Source organism: Stenella coeruleoalba (assembly GCF_951394435.1).
Source record: "Stenella coeruleoalba genome assembly, chromosome: 12".
Lineage (NCBI taxonomy): Eukaryota > Metazoa > Chordata > Mammalia > Artiodactyla > Delphinidae > Stenella > Stenella coeruleoalba.
The window spans coordinates 88,620,847-88,643,567 of NC_137158.1; the positions used below are offsets into that span (position 1 = coordinate 88,620,847).

Below are 22,721 nucleotides of genomic sequence, written 5' to 3' on the forward strand. Positions count from 1 at the left end.
AGGAAAGCTGGAAAGTAAAGAGCGAGTAATCACAGCAGTGACACAGCGGTTCCCGATGAGGACAGCAACCCTGGGTGACTAAAGGAATTAATACACGTTTTAAAAACTGAGGGAAGCGAGTTGATGTTTCAGCCAGAAGAGTCACTTTAACAGTAATCCTGTTGCCTAAGCAGGTACGCTAGTGAGAAAATGAGCTTTGAAGGAGTAGTTTCTCTCGTCAGTGACCCTTAAATGTTGCTTCCTTTGAAAACTGCCTAGAGATTCTTCAGAAAGATTTTACTTTTATATAAAAATCCCCTCATTTCTTCTGGTAAAAACAGATTCTTACTCGTGGAGTTTTCAGTATTTGTAGCTTCACCTTTCCTTTAAGACTAAACGGTGTTTCAGATAAGATCTTGAACAAAGGAACAGATCTTGAAGGTGTTTTGATTTCAGTTTCAGATCGTCGTGGATCAGGTAAACCCCGACCAAAGAGTGAGGGTTTTGAGCTCTATAACAATTCAGCTCAAAACGGGTCCCCGGAGAGCCCTCAGATGCCTTGGGCAGAATACAGCGAACCAAAGAAGCTGCCTGGCGACGACAGGCTGATGAAAAACAGGGCTGACCACCGCTCCAGCCCCAACGTCGCAAGTAAGAGGAGCCTCGCGGCCCTTCTCCCGTCGAGACGCGCGCCCCGCCACGTGCCCGCTCACAGCCAGAGGGAGGAGGGCGCCCCGGCTTTGCTGCGCATTAAAAGAACATTATTACCTGCGTAGATTAGCCAGCTGGGATGTGTTTTTCATGAAAGATGCTACAGCTAAGGTGCTAACAGGAAGTAAAAACTAGTCCGGGAACTTCGATTCCTGGATGCTCCGGGCAGGTACACTGATGAGGGGGGAGCACAGGTTGCTGGATGCCCCGTGGGGCAGCAGACAGTCTTCATGGTGTTAAAGGGTTGTCAGCAGGAAGCAGCAGCTTCCTGGGAGGAGACATGCCCCAGATACCAGGTTCGCAGATACAGCTTCGTGGCTCCGGGCTCTTGATGATTCAGGAGGCGGGAGTGGGCGAGGTGAGCCCTCACCTCCACGCGCCTTGTTTCTGTGTCTGTGCTCTCGACACCTCGCTGGCGGCGTGCAGGTGCCCGGCGCGAGGTTACTGCCTGTAAAGAGCTCTCGCGATGTTACGTCGGGCTTGTTTATTTAACATTAGCTTTCTTTCCTGTTTTCCACCAACAGATGAGCCCCCTAGTCCCGGCGGGAAAGGCGCCTATACCTCTGGGACAGCGGCCAAGATAACGTCCGTCTCCACTGGAAACCTCTGCGCTGAGGTCTGAGACGTGAGCACACAGATGCTCCGACAGCAGACCCTTGGGTTCCCCCAGGGGGCCTGAGTTATCTAGGAAAATATTCTCACGGTTTCTGGTTCCTGAGTGTTTGGGTTTTGAATTTTTAATATAATGGGTAAATGAGCTTTCAGTTAGTAAGTCGGGGCAAAATAAAATGTTTTTAATTATTCTCAGTCCAGGATCCAACACTTTAAATTTTAACACCGTTCGTAAAATACACGGACCCTGCTTTAAAAGCGGGCCTTGGAAATTGGATCGGTCCGCGGTGCGGACTGCGGAAAGCTCAGCTGCCTTCCCTCTGCCCGTCTGCAGGAGCAGACCCCTCCTCCCCGAGCCGAGGCCTACCCCATCCCGACTCAGACCTACACCAGGGAGTACTTCACCTTCCCGGCCTCCAAGTCTCAGGACCGCACGGCTCCTCCTCAGGACCAGTGGCCCCGTTACGAGGAGAAGCCCCACATGCACACGGACAGCAGCCACTCCAGTACTGCAGTCCAGGTGAGCGGAGCGGGGTCCCGACACGTCCTTGGCCCTCGAGGGGACCAGCTTGCGGGAAAACGGAGGGATTTCCGGGGCACAGCTGCCATTTTCTGCAGAGCAGCACTGCTGGTCCTCTCTTTGTTTCTCTCGGGTTTCGTGGTCACCTGAGGAAAAGAGGGCATAGGAGAGGATACTGAGCGTGAAAGGTGGTTCTCTGCTCTCTTGCTGAAGGCTTCACTAGGGCCTGTAGGCGAGGCTCACTGATCCTGGAGTGGGGCGGGGGGAAGCAGGAGGCGTCCCCGGCACCCGGCGCGCACCGGCGGCTGTTCCAAGCCCCGGGAAAGCTGAGACGGCCGTGGTCCCGCCCGTGAAGCTGAAGCTGAAGCTGGGGTGGGACGCTCACCTGGACCGTAATCACGTGAGCTGGGTTCTGAGCTGGGGGTACGAGGCCCGAGGAGGGTCGCCTCGGCAGGGGCAGCGTGAGCGAGGCCGGGAGGAGCCCCGTCTGACGGGCCGGGCACGAGTCGCCTGGCGGTTCTGTTCGCCCTGAGGCAGACCTCCTTCCGTGCGTCAAGGCATGGGGGTTGGACAGCGCCAGGGACCTGCATGCCTACGGCCTGTGAGTGCTGTTTGCCTCGGCCTCCCAGCGTGGGTAATAAGCACCGGAGGAGGGCCAGGGAGCTGAAGGGTCACTTACGTGGATGGTGAAATGACCAAGAATTGGACAGGACTTATCGCGGGGGGGCGCGGTGAGTAGGCACCAGCAGCGAAGTGAGTCCTCGAGGAAAGCGAAGGGTGACCCTGTTGTCACTGGGCTGCGAGGGCTAGCAGGCGTGTGGTCTGGATGCACCAGCTCCAAAGCTTTGTACTCGAGAAGCGCCGTCCACACGCAGCAGGCAGTCTGGTCGTGCTTTCATGTGAGCTGCAGGTCGTGCGCCCAGTAGTCAGAGAGCTGTGCTTCTGCGCACACGGCAAAGCTGTAGAAAATGTGGGAAGTACATGTTCCATTTTTCTAGCAGGCTGCTGGTGTTTCAAGTGATATATTTCATTTTTTTGTTCTTGGTGTGCCTTTTGAGAAAAGGGAAACAGTTTATTTTCCAGATTTGTGTCTTCAATTTCTACTCATTAATAGGGCTGGAAAGAAAACTGTTTGGCTGGGACGTCATAGCAGATCATTTTCTGGGGGCTTCCCTGGTGGCTCAGCGGTTGAGAATCTGCCTGCTAATGCAGGGGACACGGGTTCGAGCCCTGGTCTGGGAGGATCCCACCTGCTGCGGAGCAACTAGGCCCGTGAGCCACAACTACTGAGCCTGTGCGTCTGGAGCCTGTGCTCCGCAACAAGAGAGGCCGCGACAGTGAGAGGCCCGTGCACCGCAATGAAGAGTAGCCCCCGCTTGCCACTAGAGAAAGCCCTCGCACAAAAACGAAAACCCAACACAGCCAAAAATTAATTACTAAACTCCTACCCCCAGCATCTTAAAAAAAAAAAAAATCATTTTCTGTCGCATCACGCTACTTTCAGACATGCCTCTTCCACGCAGAAGACTAGCCGCGGAAGCAGGTGTGCTCACTCTTGTCTCGTACACGTGCAGCGGGTGTGTCCCTCAGATCATCCCGCCGCCTTTCTGAGACTCGGGTACAGGCTCATCCCTCCTCGCCGCGCCCGGCTCTGTCTGTGCGCTCGTGGGCCTGTGGGCCCGTGGTCAGCTGGCGGGACTCAGAAAGTCGCGGATGGATCACGTGGCTAGGATTTGATAATTAGTCTGAATGCTAATTAGAATTTTACTGCAGAGAAGTAGTTCTTGTCGCTCTTCACGACACAAGACTAAGCACATTCCTCTGCTCAAGGTCAGCCCCGTGTCTGGCACCGCAGTGCAGACGCCCGTGAGGCCCCAGAACAAGGACGGTGCCGGATGTGGAGAGCCCGAGCGTTCGTGCATTTCGCTGTTTGGCCATTGATGTGGACAGGCCGCGCCGCTTTCCCTTTTCCCCTTTAGCTTTCTAACAGATACAGACGTCCTCTGGGAAAGCACCGTCGCGGGATTAGCGCTGGGTGCGGGCAGCCTCGGCCCGTCCTGTACGCTCACCGCACACTTTCCCTAACACTCCTTTCTTCCTGAGCTGAACTGTTTATGTACTTTCAGTAACTTCTGACGGTGGCTGAAACACAACGGTTTCCCGTTTTCTTTTTCCAGCACGTGACCCGGTCCCAGGAGGAGCTCCGGGAGGATGTCGCGTACCACCTGGAGCGGCAGAGGGTGGAGGCGGCGATGGAGCGCAGGTCTGACGGCGGCGACGCGTGGCTCAACCAGGGCTCCTCGCTGGGCTCCAGCACCTCCAGCCAGGAGCACCTGGGCCCCCCTTCCAAGGCGGGCACCCCCGCGTCCACGCTCACCAAGAGCGGCCCTGGGCGCTGGAAGACCCCAGCCGCCTCCCCGCCGGTGCGGACCGACCCGCCCCCCGGGCACTACGGCGATGGGGACGGAGTCCCCGCGGACTCGCCCCTCCCGCCGCCTCCCACCGGCGCCCAGGCGGCTGCAGAGCGGAAGAAGCGGGAGGAGCAGCAGCGCTGGTACGAGAAGGAAAAGGCGCGCCTGGAGGAGGAGCGCGAGCGCCGGCGGCGGGAGCAAGAGCGCAGGCTGGGCCAGCTTCGGGCGCAGGCGCCGCCCCCCGGGCCCCCGCCCCCCGGGCCGCCCTCGCCCGCCGCCCCGCCCGCCCCTGCCCGCGCCCCGGACACCGTCATCCGGGAGCTGCAGCCCCAGCAGCAGCCGCGCACCATTGAGCGCCGGGACTTGCAGTACATCACGGTCAGCAGGGAGGAGCTGGCCTCGGGGGACAGCCTGTCCCCCGACCCCTGGAAGCGGGACGCGCGGGAGAAGCTGGAGAAGCAGCAGCAGCTGCACATCGTGGACCTGCTGAGCCGCGAGATCCAGGAGCTGCAGGGCAAGGCCGAGCGCTCGGCCGAGGAGAGCGACCGCCTGCGCAAGCTCATGCTGGAGTGGCAGTTCCAGAAGCGGCTGCAGGAGTCCAAGCAGAAGGACGAGGACGACGAGGAGGAGGAGGACGACGACGTGGACACCGTGCTGCTCATGCAGCGCCTGGAGGCCGAGCGCAGAGCGCGGGTAACGGGGCCGGGCGGGCGGGTGGGCGGGCACGCGGCACGGGCTCCCAGCCTCCGCGGGGCGTGGGTGTGGCCGGAGCTGCTGTCCTGCGGCGCCGGGGCGAGATGCTCTGGGCACGAGTGCTGGAGAGGCGCTGGTTCTGCGCGGTCCGACGGCGCTTGACAGCTGTGGGGCGCCCACTGGCTGCGGCCGGCTGGCTGGCACGTGGGTGAAGAAGACGCGTTAATAACCGGTGATCACCGTGATCAGGGGTTGGCAACGTGTCTTTCAAAGGCTGCAGAGTAAACGTCTCTCAGGCTCTGTGGGCCGGACAGGCTGTTAACTGCCCCGCTCTGCCGCCGTCGCCGGCACACGGAGGCAGGCGTGCAGTGCCCTGAAGCTTCATGCCGGGACGGGCTGCGCCTGGTCTCCATGGTCCGTGCTCCCCAGGGGTAGCAGAGGGGCGGTTCACAGCTCAGGGTCAGGGCCGGTGTCACGGCCCAGATAGAGAGAGACTCTCGAGTGTTATTAAAGTGCTAAGCAATTATATTTCAGTGGTAGCTTAAAGGGAGTGAGAACTTAGAATTTTATTCATGGTTCTCCATGTTATAAAAATAACTTCTATTCCTTTTGTGTCAAGTCAAAGAAGAAAACTTAAATTTATATTCGTTTAATGCAGTCGCTTGTTAAAGTGCCGCATCTGAGATTCTCTGTTACCCTGTGTATCGGGACAGTTGTTGACAGAGAAGCATTTACTGGTATTAACTTGCAGTGAGTGCTAGGGACTATTTTACGTTAATGCACTTCAGTGATTTTTTTTTTCCCAGATATAATGCAGTATTCTGAGAAAAAACAGCAAAGGGCATGTCCTTTTTGTCTTTTGGATTTTGTTTCTAATTCCACCTCTGATGTCATCTGTACTGGAGACCTAAACCAAGGGTCTCCTGTCCCGTCAGACCCTTGAATCTTTCCAGCTCAGGATGAAATTCAATCCTAGACCCTCGGCAGTGAGTGCCTTGAGCCGGCACTGTGATGCCTTTTCACTTTGCTCTGAATTATTTTCCTGGAATGTCACCGCACACACTTCTTGTTAGCTCTGTGTTCTCAAGCAGACGTATATGTAACTTGGTCCAAAATTCAGCTGGAATTCCTCTGAGGAAACTTAAATTTCTTAAGTGAAGGTCTAAATGGTAAACAGTACATTGTTTTATTAGTAGTTTCCAAGTCATCAGTAGTAAACGTCCTCAAAAACAACTGTTTACCATCAATACTGTTTTGTTTGAAAGAGCAGCTGTTTGATGAAGGACTGATTATTTTCCGCATAAGGATCCTTTGAACTATTTCCACTTTCTGGTCAGCACTCTGGCCCGTCTGTAGGTGGTTAGCTGTGTGCCTGTCACGGCCGCCACCCCTGCTCCACCCGGGTCCTAGTGGACGCGCTGCAGGTGGGCTCCCCGAGAGGCTGCTGTGGCCGTGGCCCTGGGGCTCTGTCCCCACAATGCGAGGCAAGAAGGCTTACCTCTGACGCAGCCTTAGCTCTGAATCTAAAGCTGATGTTTATGGTAAATAAGTGGACGTCATTAATATTTACTGTTGAGGGAGAAGTTAGAAACCACGTTGCAGTATTTCTATAATTATGCTTTCCTCTGAAGGCTAAAATTTTATTGAATGTCTCTCAGTTTTTCCAAGTGATTAAAAAACACTGAATATTTCAAAGCCTTTTAGTATGAATTACGATAGTTTAAAGTATCTGTGTGTTTTATCATTACTTATTTTAAGATTAATATGTTAGTCTCCAAATAAGAGAGCTAAGGGAAATTTTACTCATTTTAGTTGCTGTGTGTCTTAATAATAAAGCTCAAGGATTTAATACCATGCGGGCATTTTTCTATTTCTGAATACTGGAAATTGGTCTGTAGTTTCCGTACTTTTCTCACTGGGTTGTCCTTCAAACACAGATGGAGCATGGGAACCACAGATACGCTGGTGGCGGATACAGATCTAAACTGAACCTTTTTTTCACACTTCATCTTTCTTTTTTTTTTCCTTCTCTGTTACCTGCAGCAGACTGCTATGCCAGCAATCTCTGTTCTAGATTTGGTATGTTCTTGTTTCTTTCCCTTGGGTACTTTTTTCCTGTCTTGATTTCCTTTTTTTCCTTTTAGTGGTGGTGGTTTTATGTTTTCAGTAGATCTGGTTCTCAGGGGTGTCCTAGATCAGGATCTGTAGTTCCCTGACTCTAGAAGCATGCTTTTGAATGTGTTTAGATTTAGTTATTCTTTGCTTTTTCTCTGTTACTTTTTAACTGTTACTTACTGTTTGTTTATGGTTTTGACCTTTACTCAGTTTTAGTCATAAAATTCGTACTCTGTATTCTTACGTACTCATAAATACATAGGCAAATGAGAAATTTTGCAGTGAGTAATCTGTTTTTTTCTTGTTACATTAGAAATACGTTTTAAGTATTCACTATTAGAAGCTCAGTTCAACTGGTATTGACATTGTTTGCCACTTAAGATGTAACTGTCTAGGGTGTAACTGTCTATTGGCAGAGAAAGAGGAATTTCCAGTAAACGTTTAGTCTGTGTTTTCTTCAATAACACCACATGATTTTAGTTTAGTTTATCGGCTATACCAGTTCATTGCCAAAAAATACTTGGGGCCGCATTCTGCTGTAACTGTGATGCGTTTATGTCCATATTGGGGAAACTGAGTTGCTCGTTTAGCACCCTCGTGCTTGAGGGCGGTACCTCTCGCGGCTGCTGGTGTGTTGATACTGACTCTAAGTCCACATTTGTTAGTCAGCTTTTAAATGATACAAGGCCAGTATCTGACAGTACTTTTTAAAAAAGTCTCTGAATCCAGGTTTGACGCTAATGGCCTTTTCAGCAGGTAACAGCCCTCCTTTTTTCGTTTTGTTTCGTCCTTTTTTTCAATGTAAATAGCGTGATGGCAGCGTCACTGCAAAGGGAAACCTCTCTTGAAAACATCTCTCCTCGATGACTGAGAGGCATGTTTTCTGGGCTTTGTGTTTTTCTCCGTATGAGACAGAGACGAGAAGTATCTGCTTCTTTCCCTGCCTCTCTGTGTGTTAAGGTGTCCGTATGGAAGGGGGTGGGAGACACCAGTCAGTCCCACTCGTCTCTTCAGGTACCAGGTCCTTGTCACACACGTGCAGGCCAGGCAGCCTGGGGCCTCAGCTTTGAGATGCGCCGACTGAGGCCCCAAGAGAATCCTGAGTGCGGGGGGGGGGGGGGGGGGGGGGAGCGTGGTGGTGACAGGTGAGTGACAATACCCAGGGGTAAAGGGTGCACTAAGATTTTTATTTCAAAGGCGTAGTTCGGGGTTTTCTTCCTTTAAAAGACAATTATTTCGAGGGCTGATGTTGGCGGTAAGCACCGTGTTTCCGAGCATTTCTTAGCTGATTCCCCAGCAGAGGTTGAGCTCTTGCCTTGTCCCGGGGGCTGTTAGGCACTGGCCCCCGGGGACGATGGGGACCGGGTACAGGCGTGTGCCCGCTTGTGCAGGGCCCCGCCGTGCGGTCTGTAAGGCCTTTCCTTAGGCTCTGTCCCGGGATAGTTGTGGTGACGCGTGGGAGAAATGGGAGCTTCGGAGAGCTGGAGAGGAGGCGAGGCTGCCCTGGCGGCTCTGGTCCCCGGGTCCCTGAGTGCCCGTCGCCCCACGTGGGCCCAGGGCCGCCCTCCCCTGCGCTCACCTACCTCCTCCCGGACCCGAGCCTCCCGTGCACTTGCATATGGGACGGGACGGCGAACTGCCATCCGCTGCACCTGCAGCTTCCCCGGCGCGCCCGACTCTCCCAGTCGCCCAGTCTGGGGAGCCTGCGGTTGCCGTGGCGCCTCTCCCCTCCCTGCAGAGGGATTCCCAGCTTCCTGGGAAGCTGACCACCTGCACAGTGGCTCGCTCGCCCGGGCCCGTGCTCCCTTTGCAGACTCTCCTGCACACGGCTGCCGCCGCCCGGCAGGTCGCAGAAGCCCCGCGACCCTGCAGCGGCCCCCTACCCCTCCAGAAGCGCCCCAGGTCTCCCGGCCCGCAGGACACCTCCCGGGCCCACCCGGCGCTGCAGCCGCGCCTGCTGGCCCTGCTGACCTCTGAGGGGCAGCCGGTCCTGCCCCCTGCAGACAGGAGGGGAGCTCAGCCTTCACTGCTCTAGGCGGCTGGGTGACCGCTTCTGTGGCCCTCCCGTCCGTGACAGCTGCAACGTGCGCAGACGAGAAGGGCAGGCCTAGTACCCAGTGTCGCGTAGACTGAGCGTAGAGATCCTGACCAGGATATTCTGGGTTCATATTTAGTATTCTTTGTGCTTCACGAAAACGTCTGCTGCTCATCAAACGGTTACTGCGAACCATCTTTCAAGGAGACGCTTCCGAGACCAGCAGTCTCTCAGCTGGCCCGTCGCAGCTTCGTCTCCTGCCAGTTGAGTGGTTCATCTTCCGTCTCAGATGACCCGACAGCTCACGGGAAGAATCCCTCCCCCTTGGGTAGAGCAGGGAGGGGGTGTTTTCAGAGACGCTGTGGGCTGCCTTCTTGTTTGGCCTTTATGTAGAAATTGGCCGTAGCCCTCCGGAGCATCTCCGGTATGGAAGCAGTTGAATTAGACGCTTTGTAGAAACCTCAAGCAAGAATCAGTAGGAACCTTAACGGAGAGTTGTACCTGCGGAGGGGCCTGTCTCAGAAGGCAGCAGAGTGTTCTCTGCCTGTTCAGGTGGGAGACCCTGCCCAGGATGTTGAGGCTGGAGGGTAGACACAGCCCACCTTCGGGAAGCGTCAGTTTTATTCAAGGAGGAGAAATAAGTTCATACTCAAACCAGCATGTGTGCGTTTGGGAGTAGAACACCAAGTTCCTGTGGTTGTGTCAGGGGGAGAACAGCTGCCCTAGGCGAACGTCAGATGTCTGCTCTGGGCTGCTGTGAGCCACGCTTCTCACCTGTCTCTGCTGCTGGAGTAGGCCTGCACCTGTAGGTCTCCCCTTAGAACTCTGGACAGAATCATGTTCCTTCAGTTACAAAGAAGGGGACGGCTGCACCCGGGGCAGGGAGCCCCACTGACGGAGGGCCGAGAGCTGGTGTCGTCCAGTGGCAGCCCTTCCCATTTGCTGATGGGGAGGGCCCTCCCTCCAGAGGGAAATTCCCCCCCCCCCGCCCCCCGCCGCCCCGAGAAGAGACGCGGCAGGAAGCTGCGTGTGCTAGGACAGGATGCCAGAGTCCTGTCCTAATAAGTGGCCTATCGGGACCTCTTTATCTGGGGGCCTTAAAGTTGTTTTAGGGTGAGTATTTTTAATGGGTGGGAGCATAAGCAGAAAAGGCCTGCAGAGAGAAAGGGTGATGTGCTTAACAGACTTACAGTTGCTTTTCAGAGAAAATGTCAAAAAGTAAAGGATGTTTTGGCCCCGTTTTGTATTCAGATATTTCAACATGAAATTAAAGATATAAGTTACCGTATTTTTGTGGAACAAAAGTATAAAGTATAGGGCTTCCCTGGTGGCGCAGTGGTTGGGAGTCTGCCTGCTGACGCAGGGGACACGGGTTCGTGCCCCGGTCCGGGAAGATTCCCCAAAAAAAGTATAAAGTCTAAATACACAGATCTCAACGTACTATTTTTTTAACTATTTTTTTCGGACTGCCTCAGTATCGCAAGGCCTCGGGTCAGGCTTGCGTGCTGCTTTCAGAATCCCAGCCTAGTTCTTGGCTGGAGTAGCTTCAGTCTGGGCTGTCTTGACTCACTCTGTAAGAATGATTACTGTGTCTGTTCAAGTCTAGTTTCCCCAAGTAGAACTTCCTACGAGACTGTTTCGACAGCATGCGACTTTCCGTTCCTTTAATGTGAAACAGCGAGGTTGTCTGCATTTCATGTAACCTCACAGTGTTCAGGCCCCGTCAGGCACTGGCTCTCAGAACCATTAACTTCCCAACGTAAGTTGAAGTGCTCTTTAACTGTTGTGAGACGTAACCGTACACCTCGGTGCACCACCCGGCTCTGTTATGTGGGGAAAAGTAAGAGGTTCTCTTTTCTCTCTCTTTTTTTTTTTTTTGAGTAAAGCAGCATATTTTTGAAAAGCAAAAACAGCCTGTGTTTTGAAAATGAAAATACCTGAAACAGCTTATCAAAGAGTGGAAAGAAACTGCCTTAGTTCTAACAGCACTGGTTCATTTGCTACCTTTATAGAAACCAGTGAAACAGCACGAGGGAAAGGCTCCTCGTTTACCACCGTCAGGATTTTAAGAGAAAATGCCTGTTGATAGATTTATAAGATAGAGTTCTGTACCTTTAATTATGAGAATTGAAATTGCTCTGATTTCTTAAAATTATCCTGTTTAACTTAAAAGAGCTGATTCAGTGTGTACTGATTTTCTTGCTCAGAACTTGTTTTTCATTAGGTCTAAAAAGTACTGAGAGAACATAATGAAATTAGTTTTTGCTTTATTGGGTAACAGAAACACTTCTGATGCATTCATGCAATTTTACATTCTTCCACAAATTACTTTTCTGTAGCTGTCTAATGTGATCAATTGCTTTTTTATTTTGTTATTTTTATTTGGGTGCTGTGTCCCATAATTTGTGCTGATGACTCTAAGATTCCTGGTAAGTCCTTTCCTCTGCGTTTCCACGCAGCAGGGCACTTCTGACTGTTTCCGTGCTGCTTAATCATTAGCATCTACCGCTACAAGACCTCCAAAACCTAATAATTACCCTAGCATCCTCCTAGGCTTATACCTAGAGTATACTAAAGAGGTAGTTGAGAAGGGAGTTTTAATTTCTTTCTGAGATGTTTTAGTTTTGTTCACTGACACGAAAAAGCGTGATTACACAAGTTAGTTACTTTCCCACCAGATACAGTTTTTGTTCCACAGAAGCCAAGCAAGAGTCAAGTTGTTCGGTTTTTGTTTTTGTTTAGGAAAAAAATACACTCCAACAGTTCAGATCCAGAAGTTAACGTTTTCTGGGTTTGCTATGAATAACCTATAGGGTAACTAGTGATTATATAGATGCAGAAGTACACCTTGAGTGGTTTTATGTCGGGTTCCTGCAGTGGTTAGAGGTTGAACTCGATGGCCTCAGTGCTACTTTAATGTAAAATTTTGAGTCACCTCTTGTGCCACGCCCAGGTCTGGAACAGAGAAGAAGTAAATGGTGAATGCGAGCTTTTCCAAGTCGCCGTTACCTTAGGCTGTAACTACAAAAGTAGCTGTAGCCTACGGACATGGCGAAAAGAGACTCTTACTCTGTTCTCCGCTAGTCAAATGCGCTTTTAATTCACGGCTCCCTGAGGCGTTTTCGACCTGTAGTGTGCAGAGGAGTGTGAGCAGGAGGGTACAGGAGCTGAAAGCCGAGCGTCTCAGGTGTTTGAAGGTGTCCTTAAGTATCTGAATGGTATGAAGGACAGATACTGAATTTGTTTTGTATTGTGTCAGAAAGGCAGAACCTGAAGGACGAAAGACAGACAGCGATGAGGGGATGAATTTTAGAACAGTAGGAAGGCTTTTGGACTAGTAGTTACCACTGTCCTGGGAGGCAGGCTGTAGGCCCCAGACACTGAAGGTGCTCGAACAGGATGGACAGTTACTTGACAGACATGTAGCGGGACAGAGTTCCAGTAAGGTTCCTCCCAAATTTCAGCTTCACATTCTGTGAATCAGACTTTGGGGGATCCCTGAACTGGGCAGGAATTCTTGGCGTCTGGGGTGGGACCCAGAGGGAACGGACGGCAAAGGGCCAGGACGGGCACGGGCGGGAGGAGAGCTAGAAGCCGTGTCCCTGAGACGAGGCGGCCGCTGGCCCCCTGGAGCTTCTGCTGCCCCGTGGGCCTCACCCCACCCCCATCCAGAGGCTAGGTCACCTGCCACGGGCCGCGAGAGTGCGGAGTCTTTCTTGACCTTCACGGTGGAAACTGAACCGGGGCGAAGGAAGGGGGTGGGCCAGTGTGTCTCACGGCTCCGTACGTTGGAGCCTTCTCTGCCCCCACGTGAGCTGCTTAAGCTGAGTATGTCCTAGTGAAAGAACTGTGCTGTTTCACGTGTGAGCGTCCAGGGTAAATGCCTCCTCCTCTGAGCCACAGTCGATGGAAGCGTAGCTCTGGAGCGGTGGGGACGGAGTCGTTAGGTGGCGGGCTCTGGTGTCCGCCGTGACCTCCGCCTGGTGTCTGTTCTCAGCCGTGCGTGTGCTTGTGTCGTGTGCGCGTCCTGTGTCTGGCGCTGGGACGCTCCGGGCGCGCACTGAACGGGACCTGTCCTCAGTTGCAGGACGAGGAGCGGCGGCGGCAGCAGCAGCTGGAGGAGATACGGACCCGGGAGGCTGAGCAGCGGGCCCGGCAGGAGGAGCAGCGGGCCAGGCGCGAGGCCGAAGAAAAGGTCCTGGTGCTCTGAGGGCGAGGGGTGCGCGGCTGAGGGGCCCGGGACGCGCAAGGGGGCCGCCGTTGAAACTGGAGCCCGGTCGGCCAGCCGGGCCCCGGCCCTGTCCTCTGAGCTGTCATCCCCTTTTCCCCGGGCTGTCCCCCTCCCCCTTCTCCTCCTGCTTGTCCCCCTTCCCCCTTCTCCTCCGGGCTGTCCCCCTCCCCCTTCTCCTCCGGGCTGTCCCCCTCCCGCTTCGCCTCCTGGCTGTCCCCCCTCCCCCTTCGCCTCCTGGCTGTCCCCCCTCCCCCTTCTCCTGGCTGTCCCCCCTCCCCCTTCTCCTCCTGGCTCTCCCCCCACCCCCTCTCCTCCGAGTCTTGTCGCTCAAGCTTGTGGACTGTGGGGCCTCTGTGTGCTCAGGGCTCTGGTCTTTGCTGGACGGGGTCCAGTTCGTCACTGTGAAGGTGACAAGTGTCCAGTTGTTCACAGGGAGGTCGGGCCGTGGGAAGGACAGGAAACTAGGAAGTCACTCTGTTAACCTTAAGGGTTTCAAATCGGTTATTTCATGACTTAATTCTGGTCAGGGGTGAAGAGAGCGAATGGCTTATAGAAAACACGATACAAGGACATTTAATTTAGTGTGTAATCTGGTAGATATCCCGAGTTATTGCTTTGTTTCCGTATGTGGGTTTCTGAGATTCAGGTAATCCTTTCAATTGCCTTTAACATGACAGCACACGAGCTCCCCTGAGAAATGGGCGCTTGGTGATGCTGCCCTCCAGGCCCTGCCGTCTGTGGGCGCGTCGCCGCGGCTCTGGGCTCGCTTCTGGGTCTCTCCAGGGCTGGCCGGTCCCTGGACAAGGTGTGGGAGAAGCTGGCCTTCCGTTACTTCCCTTCTGTGAAGGCGGGAGCTCTGAGGTCATGGCTCCTGGTGGGGAAAGTCCAGCGAGCACCCTCATGGCGCACCCTGCAGGAGGAAGCTTGGGGGGCTCTGGTAGTGATGGGGTCTGTGGGGACGCGACAGGCAGAGAGTAAGACAGTGGAAATGACGGATGACTTGGTTAAGTGCGAGCCAGGTAGATGACGTGGGCACACCTGCACTGAAATGAGCCATGTCTACGGTCTGTTGGCCTTTGCCGTTCCGGTCATCGTGCTGTCAACTGTGCCTGAAGAGCTTGTGCGCTGTTCCCAGAGTCTGGGGTTTCATGGTGAGGCTCCCCTCGAGCTTGTCAAAGTCAGTAATGCATCTAAGGAAATGGGGTTTCCACAGTTTGAGCCACTAGACCCGGGTTTTACAGTGTCTGTCGTGCTGCTGTCCCGGGGCTGCTCGCAGGGTGTGTTTTCCTGGCCGGGCCCCTCAGCTGTCTGTCCCACCTCTGCCTGAGCCCTCGGCCACCTGGGAGTAGTGCCCGCGGGGAGGCGGCCAGGCCGTGTTCTCCACGTTGGGAAATTCCTGGGTTATTTGACTTTTTTCCAGTGTGCGTTCTCACAACTCGTGATTACGTCAGGTGCACCTGTGTGTGGGTAACTGCTTCTATAATTGAGCACTCAGCGTAAAAGGAAGCCGAATAACCTATTTTTTGTAGAGAATGTGCAAAATTGATGGGTTTCTCTGTCCTAGGAAAACGTGCCGTTCACTTTTGGGTAGAATGAAGTCTTCTCGGTTCATGTGCCTGTACACCTGCTCTTAGTGTAACTGAAAGAACATGTTGTGGTTTCCCTAAAATGTGACCAAGTGAGCTTTGTTCACATAATACTAAGATTCCTCACAACTCCACTTAAGCTCTGCGGAGGTCATTCCAGATTTAATTCCCCACTCTAAGAGAACGCTCATTTTGTGTAGAAAATAAGGTAAAAATGTTTTTTCTTCAGGGTGTCTCAACATAGTGTAAGAAGATGAAGTGAGAAATGGGGCCCAGGGCCAGGATTGAGGCTGGCATCTGTCCTTAGCGTTTTCTCCCTCAGAAGGTGAAGCTTTGCCCACTGTGTACTCGTGTGTGTGTGTGTGTGTGTGTGTGTGTGTGTGTGTGTGTTTGGTGTGGAGGGAGTAGGGAGAAGACACAGTGTGCAAAGTGAAATGGGGACTAAAAACTTTAATCCTAATGCCAGCAAGGCCCCTAAAATTGGTCCCCTTCCGTTGAATGAATTTAAAGTCCACTGTACTTCCGTTCTGTGCACATTGTACATTGAACATTCCTCAAGTTAAGGCAGATTACTGTTTGATCTTTCAGCTCTTTTCTTCTTCACTTGTTTCTTGTGTTCTGAAACTTTTGTCAATCTTTAACAAAACTGTGCTGTTACTTTTTTCAATGTTAACGCTGTCAACTGTAGTTTGTGCAGATATATGTCAGAAAAAAATGTACAGTCCGTGTCAAAATATATTTGACTATCTTGCTTCCTGGCTCTCTCAGTTTTCTGTCTGGCAGGGAGTTTATTAAGATTTGAAATACCAATTAAAAACCGTGGAAAGCGTATTGGTTGTGACCTTGGAAAGATGAGTCATGTTTTTTTACAGTTCGGGGTTTCCTAGTCGCTTCCCTCTGAATACCTAGAAGTCAGCCAGGTGACGTAATCACGTCCTTCTTGTGAAGGAAGGACCGCTCTTCTGAGCTTACTGGGGTTCGGTGGAAAAGCACACAGGGCTGCACTTCGGGGAGTGCCAGCTCTAGAAAGGCAGGTGCAGCCTAGCTTTGGGGTGCCTGTGTCTTTAAAGTCAGGAGTGACAGGTAAGTTACTGTCCCACCGGCGACAGAAGGAGAGAGAGAGAAGCGGCTGGGGATGGGACAGCCACGTGGTACCTGGGGCTGGGGCCCTGACAGCTCCTTCATTCCTCCCTCCCCCGTCCCCACGCGGTCTGGCGTCGGAGACCGAGTCCCAAGGGAAGACGGTGTCCGGGTCCATCCGCCGTGGTGCTGGGGGACCCGGGGCAGGCCCGTCCCTTCCTGCCCGCTGACCTCGCGCTTCTGTCCACTGCCACAGAGGCGACAGGAGGAGGGGTATTACAGCCGCCTGGAGGCCGAGCGCCGCCGACAGCACGACGAGGCCGAGCGCCAGCTGCTGGAGCCCGAGGAGCTGGGCCTGGGCCGCCCTCCGCTCCCGCGGGGCTACGAGCCCTCGGCTCCCGCGCCCCCGCCGCCGCCCCAGCGCACCGCCTCCTACCTGCAGGCGCAGGTGCTCTCCCCCGACTCCCTGTACACCGCCAAGCTCGTGGCTTACACCGAGGAGGACGACGACGAGGACGGCGGCCCGGCAGGTCAGGATGCGCCTCCCGCGCCAGGCCCTCCCCCCGCCGCGGCGCCGGCCTGCGGTGGCGTCTTCCTCTCCATCCCACCCCCCGCCCCTGCCACCAAGCCGAGCTTCTGCCGTCTGTCCGGCAGCCCCTCCGCTCCGCCCGCCGTGGAGCGGGGCTCTCCCTGCTCCACCGCAGCCGGAAGGCCGGCGTTCCTGCTCTGGGGCAGGCCCTCTCAGGGCGCCAGCAGTGATCTCCGCACTGGAAACCGTCCCGTTTCCGCAGTCAGCCGGCAGCGGCAGCCCTCCTCCGTCCCCCTAATCGCTTGAAGCGCTGTTGGTCCCGGCCTGCGTCCCCTACCTCAATAAGTGGGTGCGCGCTCGAGCATCTCGGTGTCCACAGTTAAATTTCTTCCTGTCGCTAGTGCCGTCGGCCCCTGTGTACTTCCAGCTGTTTAGCACACGCAGAACTTCGTGTTGCCGGCTGAGCCGCCCTGTCGGGGTGGGTGTGAAGCGACCCCTGCCCGAGCCGGCCCCGTCCCTCCCCGTCCCTCCCACGCTCATACGTCCCGGCCCTGCTGGCCAGGCCCAGGCGGCGTGCGGCTGCCTCTGGCCGTGACCCTCCGTGGACCGCAGAGCACACCCACGGGTGCTGCAGGCCCGTGTTCCTAATCAGCTTTGGAGACAGGGCTGAAAGCTAGATTGAAAGCACAGCTGTGCGTTATCAAGATGCAGGCTTCAGCCTGGTCTGGCCACTTTAAACATTGGGAGGCTGGCGGTGAACGTGCTCTAACTGAGTCTTCTCGGTTCTGCAGAGTCCGTGCATCGGGCTCCCGGCAGTTCTAAAAGAACTGAATAGTCAAACTGAAGTAACCGTGACTCGTAGGTAAACGAGTTTTACTGGAATCTTTCTTGCCATCTGAGTCAGAGCTCTGATTCACTTGGAAGGTTTAGTAGATAATCCTTAGGTCGAGTCACTTAGAAGCCAGCGTTAAATCTTTTTGTAAAATTTCTGTTGCAAATATCTAGAATGTGGTACCTTGAAAGACCTGTGTGATAATAGCAATTTTTGAAGCAAGATGCCATCAGATTACAGGCTGAACCTTAGCTGTTTTGTGAGTGTCGTGACACAGATAAATAGGTTTGGTGAGGGATATTGTAGTGCGGAGTCACTTCTAGCCATCTGGGCTTTCAGTCACATCACTAACCCTTCTACTTCACACTAAAAGTACCGCATGGGAGCAGGTTACACCCTGCGTCTGGTCGCTCCTGCTTCTTGAAGATTCCTCGTAAAGTGCAGAGCTGTCTGCGTTCTGCCCTCGTGTCCGCCAGCTCCCCCACTGTCTCACCCTGTTCAGCTCCCCCCTCTGCCATGAGCCTCTGTGGCCTGGACTCGGTTCTTCCCCTGATGCTGTGAGGAGTAGGGTTAGGGTACGGATTGGAATGGATGATGTCAAATTTTAGCATAGCAACGTGTTAAAAAATGTTCTTCACTAAAGCTCTTTGAAAATGATTTGAAGAATGTGTAGTGTTGGGCTTCTCTGGTGACACAGTGGTTGAGAGTCCGCCTGCCGATGCAGGGGACACGGGTTCGTGCCCCGGTCCGGGAAGATCCCACATGCCGCGGAGCGGCTGGGCCCGTGAGCCATGGCCGCTGAGCCTGTGCGTCCAGAGCCTGTGCTCCGCAGCGGGAGAGGCCACAACAGTGAGAGGCCCGCGTACCGCAAAAAAAAGAAAGAAAAAAAAAAGAATGTATAGTGTTACTTCATATATAGTCAGCCGAAACTGTTCGATATTCTGATTAAAAATTCTGAAATTTTTCAAGAACTGATTTTTACCAGTGGGAAGAAGCAAGTATTCTTAAAGCTCAAAAGATAAAACACAACGTTTTTAAGGCAAAATGAAGGAAAAATATAGAATTAAAATTGAAAGCTTTCCACTCTGCAAATAATTCATCTAAAGGCCCGGAACAGATTACTTTAAGTTAGAGATGTGTTTCTCTTTAATCTTTTGAGTCTTGGCGGAGGGTGACTTCCCGGGCCACGATCCGGCGGCCTGCGCTAACTCGTGAGGGAAGATGCGGTGCGTGCAGGGACCCGTCAGAAGTGACTGAGCTCCGTCTTGGACGTATCAGACATGGCTGCACGTCACACGCTCCTTTTATAAAGGGAAGAAGGAAACATAAGCATTCATTTTTGTGCAACCTGTCTGAAAAGGATAATTTTAGTGTTGAAATATTGTGATAGTTTTGTGGCCTGTTTAGCCCAGTGCACGACACTGTCAGTGTTTGCTGAGTACTTTGAGCGTTTATTCCTTCACCCTAGGTTATAAGCAAAAGATTTTTCGAAGTGTGAAATTTTCTTGCTGATGTTAACCGTTAGCAGAAGTACCTTAGCGCCGATTTAATCGTACATCCTTAGCGGCACTATTACCTACATTCGGATGCGTCTGAAGCTTTTTACGTGCATCTTCCCTTTTGATCCTCAGCAGCCCTTTGCAGTAGACGAGCATGTGGTGCTGGTACCAGGCCGGCCCACGTCACTCGCCCACAGTTACCGGCCGGGCCGGGCAGGTGTCTTGACGGCCACCCCGTGCTGATCCAGGTCTCCTTTTTGTCTTGTCAGTGATTTTGTATACACAGCGTTAGTATCAAACGTTAGGGGGCTTTGGTACCTCATTTTTTCCAAAAGTTTTAAGAATTCTAGCCATTTATTTTGTGGGGGAACAATTCAGTAGCTGTCCTGAAAAGAGGAGCATTACTTCTTCATCTTCGGGTTACGTTTGCTGTTGGTGATTTTGTAAGAAAATTCTTCGTGTCAGGAGTGTCTGAAAAATGTTGCCGTCTCCCCACTTGAGTCAGTCTTCTGTGGATTTTTATCGTGAATTCATGATACTTACACATTTCACCTGATTTGAACTTTCCGGCTGTTAGCCCCTGAGACTTATGCTGGTTTCCTCTCTAATAGTAAAAGGCAGCAGGCCAGGCACTTAGCGCCTTGTGAGGGTCCTGACTGGGTTGCTCAGGCCACCGAGGGATGTGAATGTCCAGTTGTTGGATCTTTTACTGATTTGAAGAGCCTTTGGCTGCTTTATTCAGGACTTAAAGACGTCATGAGCACTGCATCGTCATCATGAGTGAAGTTTGGGAACTAATGCAAGTACTTTAACTTTGACTTTTCCTTTTATGGGAAAGGACCAAACTCTTACGTGGGATCTGCTGGAACACTGATCGGGGCCCATGACGTTTATCGCGATCCGAGAGAGAAACTGTCTAAAAGGTATTTGCTAGAACTTGCTAGAACTGAACTTGTGCTGGACGAGTGTCTCGTCCTCAAGGACTTTTTTCTTGCACCACCGTTTATGAGGCTGGGCTGAAATGTCAGACTTCGTGGTCAGCTCAGGTGTTTCTCATTGTACAGAACTGTGTGAGCACAGAGGCTTTGTTTTATCTTGTGTTGCTAACATAGTTCTGCTTCAGGCGGTGCGTAGGTACCAGGCTTTCTGGTCAGAACTTTAGAAGCAGCTGGACACATTGCTGTTCGCTTCCACCAAAGAAGGTCGCAGAGTCCAGGGCAAAAAGCCCAGGTGTCCTGATGGACCGCGAAAGGCCGCCCCCTCAGGCTTCAGCGAACGTCCTCAACTAGGTTTTAGTCAGAACGGCGGATGCCCAAACAGTTCTTAAGTCATTGACGTTGAACTAATCCAGAAAACCTTTAGCATCTTACTATAACTTTTTATGAAGTTAGTATGTTGATAGATGCCTCTCGGATACATGTAGGATTCATTAAAATGCTGGGTTTGAAAACGACCCTCTTTAGTTCACCTCAACTACTGAGCAGCATCTGCTTGCTGAAACTGAAGTTGCTGGCCTTTTGAGAGTTGGGTGTGACTGGAGAAAGTTAACATTTTAGTAAGGAGAACATTTTGCCCTTTTTCTACACGGGTTTAAATACAGCCCACAGGCAGGAGTATGAGAAAATTTAACAAAGAATGAGTCTTTGTTCTAACTTTTACTTAATTGCGTATTATGTAAACTTAGCGTTGACGGGTTGTTTCTATTTTGAAGAGTAACCCTTTGCATTTCCTTCCAATGCAGCCAAGACACGGATGTAGCTGGGGGTCCTGGAGCCCCTGAAAACCTGACGTTCAGAGAGCGCCAGCGCCTCTTCTCCCAAGGCCACGACGTCTCCAACAAAGTGAAAGCCTCTCGCAAATTAACGGAGCTGGAGAACGAGCTGAACACGAAGTGAGGACGGCCCTGTGTCCAGCCCAGGCCTCTCGCTGTGCTTCCGGGCTGCGCCTGCCCGGAGGATGGGGCGGGCCACCTTCCCAAGCCACTGGTGATTCCTGTTTCTAGAAGCGTTGGCATTTGGAAGCGTTCCAGCGCTAAGAAATTCCATTTTATTTTACCAAGAGAGTGTCATTTCTACAATTTAGACCCTGTCTGCTTTCTTCATTATCTGACGCCCACGAAGATAACTTTTTCTCTTAGTTTCTCTTTTAGAGCCTGGGCCTGAAAGGGGGCAGAATGAAGGGCAGCAGAGGATAATGAGATGCTTCTTCTCCCCTGTCTTCCCCCAGGGAGCACGAAGAAATCCTATTTCTGTTCTTTTTCTGAAACCTTATGTTTGCTTATCAGACAGAGAAGCTTGAACTCCCCAGGCTGTCGTTTGCACTGTGTAGCGGCACCTGCAGTCTCTTTTGCAGGAGAGTCAGGTTTCACCTTCTAGGAGGGACCACGCGGAGACGCGCTTGTGTGCTGAGGAGTCCCCGGCTGGCGTCCTCCTGTCCCTGCAGCCAGGAAGCAGCCCAGACCCAAGCGTCCTCCAAGTAAGATGCCCCATTCTGCGCCCTACAGGGACAGCCCTCCGGCTCAGCTCTAGTATTTGATTAAAACAGGTTTCTCCAAGAAGAAAACTTTGAGGATTTAAGCTTAGGAAATTTTATTTTTATAAATATCAGATGATTATTATACCAGTAAGTCATCGGTGACTTTGAAGGTGGCGGTTACGTTAGAAAGTTAACTGTTTGAAATATTCCAAGGGAATCTATAAAAGAGGACATCTTTACGGAACAGTGTTGACATGAATAGGAACAAAAATATCTAAGAAGAGTGAGAGCTTAGTAGGTGACACTTGAGCACAACTCGGAAACTGAAAATTTGAGAAAGGACTGGATTTACATGGATCTGCTGCCAGGGAGAGGAGGGGGCTCGATCGCACTTGGCGTCTGTAACTTAAACACTGTAAGAGAAGTTCGTATGGCGGTTCAGGCTCTTCGTTTACATTCTGATAGAGTTATTTAATGTTCATGTATGGAATTATTAGTTACCACTGTCACTGCTGCAGCTGTGAATACGTGGCTGGTGTTGGGGAAACGGACCTCACTTTGTTTTACATTATGTGATGTTCAAGCAGTAAATTACTTTGTGACTAAGAGCAGATGTTCTATTTGACGAGCCCCGCTGCGGGTCTCGATGGTTCTTCTGCACCACGTTGTTCTCTTGCCAGGAGGTGTGTGAGGAGAATACGCGCACTTTCACGAGAGCTATACGGCAAGTCATTGAAACGCGAGTGTAAATAGTTTCTGTGTCTGTCAGGTTCTTCCCTGGAAGTGTGCTTTACCAGCTCCCTTGTTACGTAAGAGAGTAAAGTGGTTCTAAGTGTTTATGAAGGATTTGCATGCTTGCTCCTCCCAGACGTCTTGAGAGCACTGGCAGCCTTATGGGGACTAAATCCACGCCTTCTTTAAAGGAAAAGATGCAGGTGAACTATGATTCTGTTAATATATAGAAAAACAACAAATACACCTAAGTACATGCAAGTACATGTAAATATGTACACGCAGGGATATCGGTATGTGTGGTTGTAAACTCGTACACGTGGATTTGGCCGTCCTTGGACGATTAGGTCAAATGTGAATATGTGTAGAAGTGCGTGTCATAACTGTGCATTACTATGGAGAAGACATCAGAACTGCTGTAGTTTTCCATTTCTACTGTATTTCATTGGCAACCTATTTTTAATAAACTTTGTATGTATTTAAGTGTATTTGCTATGATTTTGACAGTGCTGAAAAGATTGCCTTTGTGCTATCAGTCCCCCTCCCGTCTCCCACTCCCGTCCACGCATCCGTCCACCGGGCATCAGTCCCGTCCCGTGTCAGTCGGGCGGACGTTCTCCATCCCGATCGCACAGACGGACGGATGGAGGGTCCAGGTCCCCTTGGCCGCGGCTCCAGTGC

At 52.3% G+C, this 22,721-nt stretch overlaps 1 protein-coding gene across 9 annotated transcripts in view; it reads left to right on the forward strand.

The window, feature by feature from the left end:
* The window catches only part of AFDN (afadin, adherens junction formation factor), a 138,235-nt gene extending 115,745 nt beyond the window's left edge, over positions 1-22,490 (forward strand). For 7 of the 9 annotated variants that reach the window (XM_079939691.1, XM_079939696.1, XM_079939693.1 and 4 more), the window contains 8 exons: positions 436-630; positions 1,215-1,306; positions 1,637-1,822; positions 4,000-4,926; positions 13,158-13,271; positions 16,230-16,503; positions 19,672-19,756; positions 20,575-22,490. In XM_079939691.1, coding sequence (XP_079795817.1) covers positions 436-630; positions 1,215-1,306; positions 1,637-1,822; positions 4,000-4,926; positions 13,158-13,271; positions 16,230-16,503; positions 19,672-19,756; positions 20,575-20,728 — 2,027 coding nt within the window. In that variant the 3' untranslated portion in view covers positions 20,729-22,490. The remainder of the gene's footprint in view (positions 1-435; positions 631-1,214; positions 1,307-1,636; positions 1,823-3,999; positions 4,927-13,157; positions 13,272-16,229; positions 16,504-19,671; positions 19,757-20,574) is intronic. The other 2 variants (XM_079939694.1, XM_079939698.1) reach the window with 1 other exon arrangement.
* Positions 22,491-22,721: the final 231 nt, after the last annotated feature.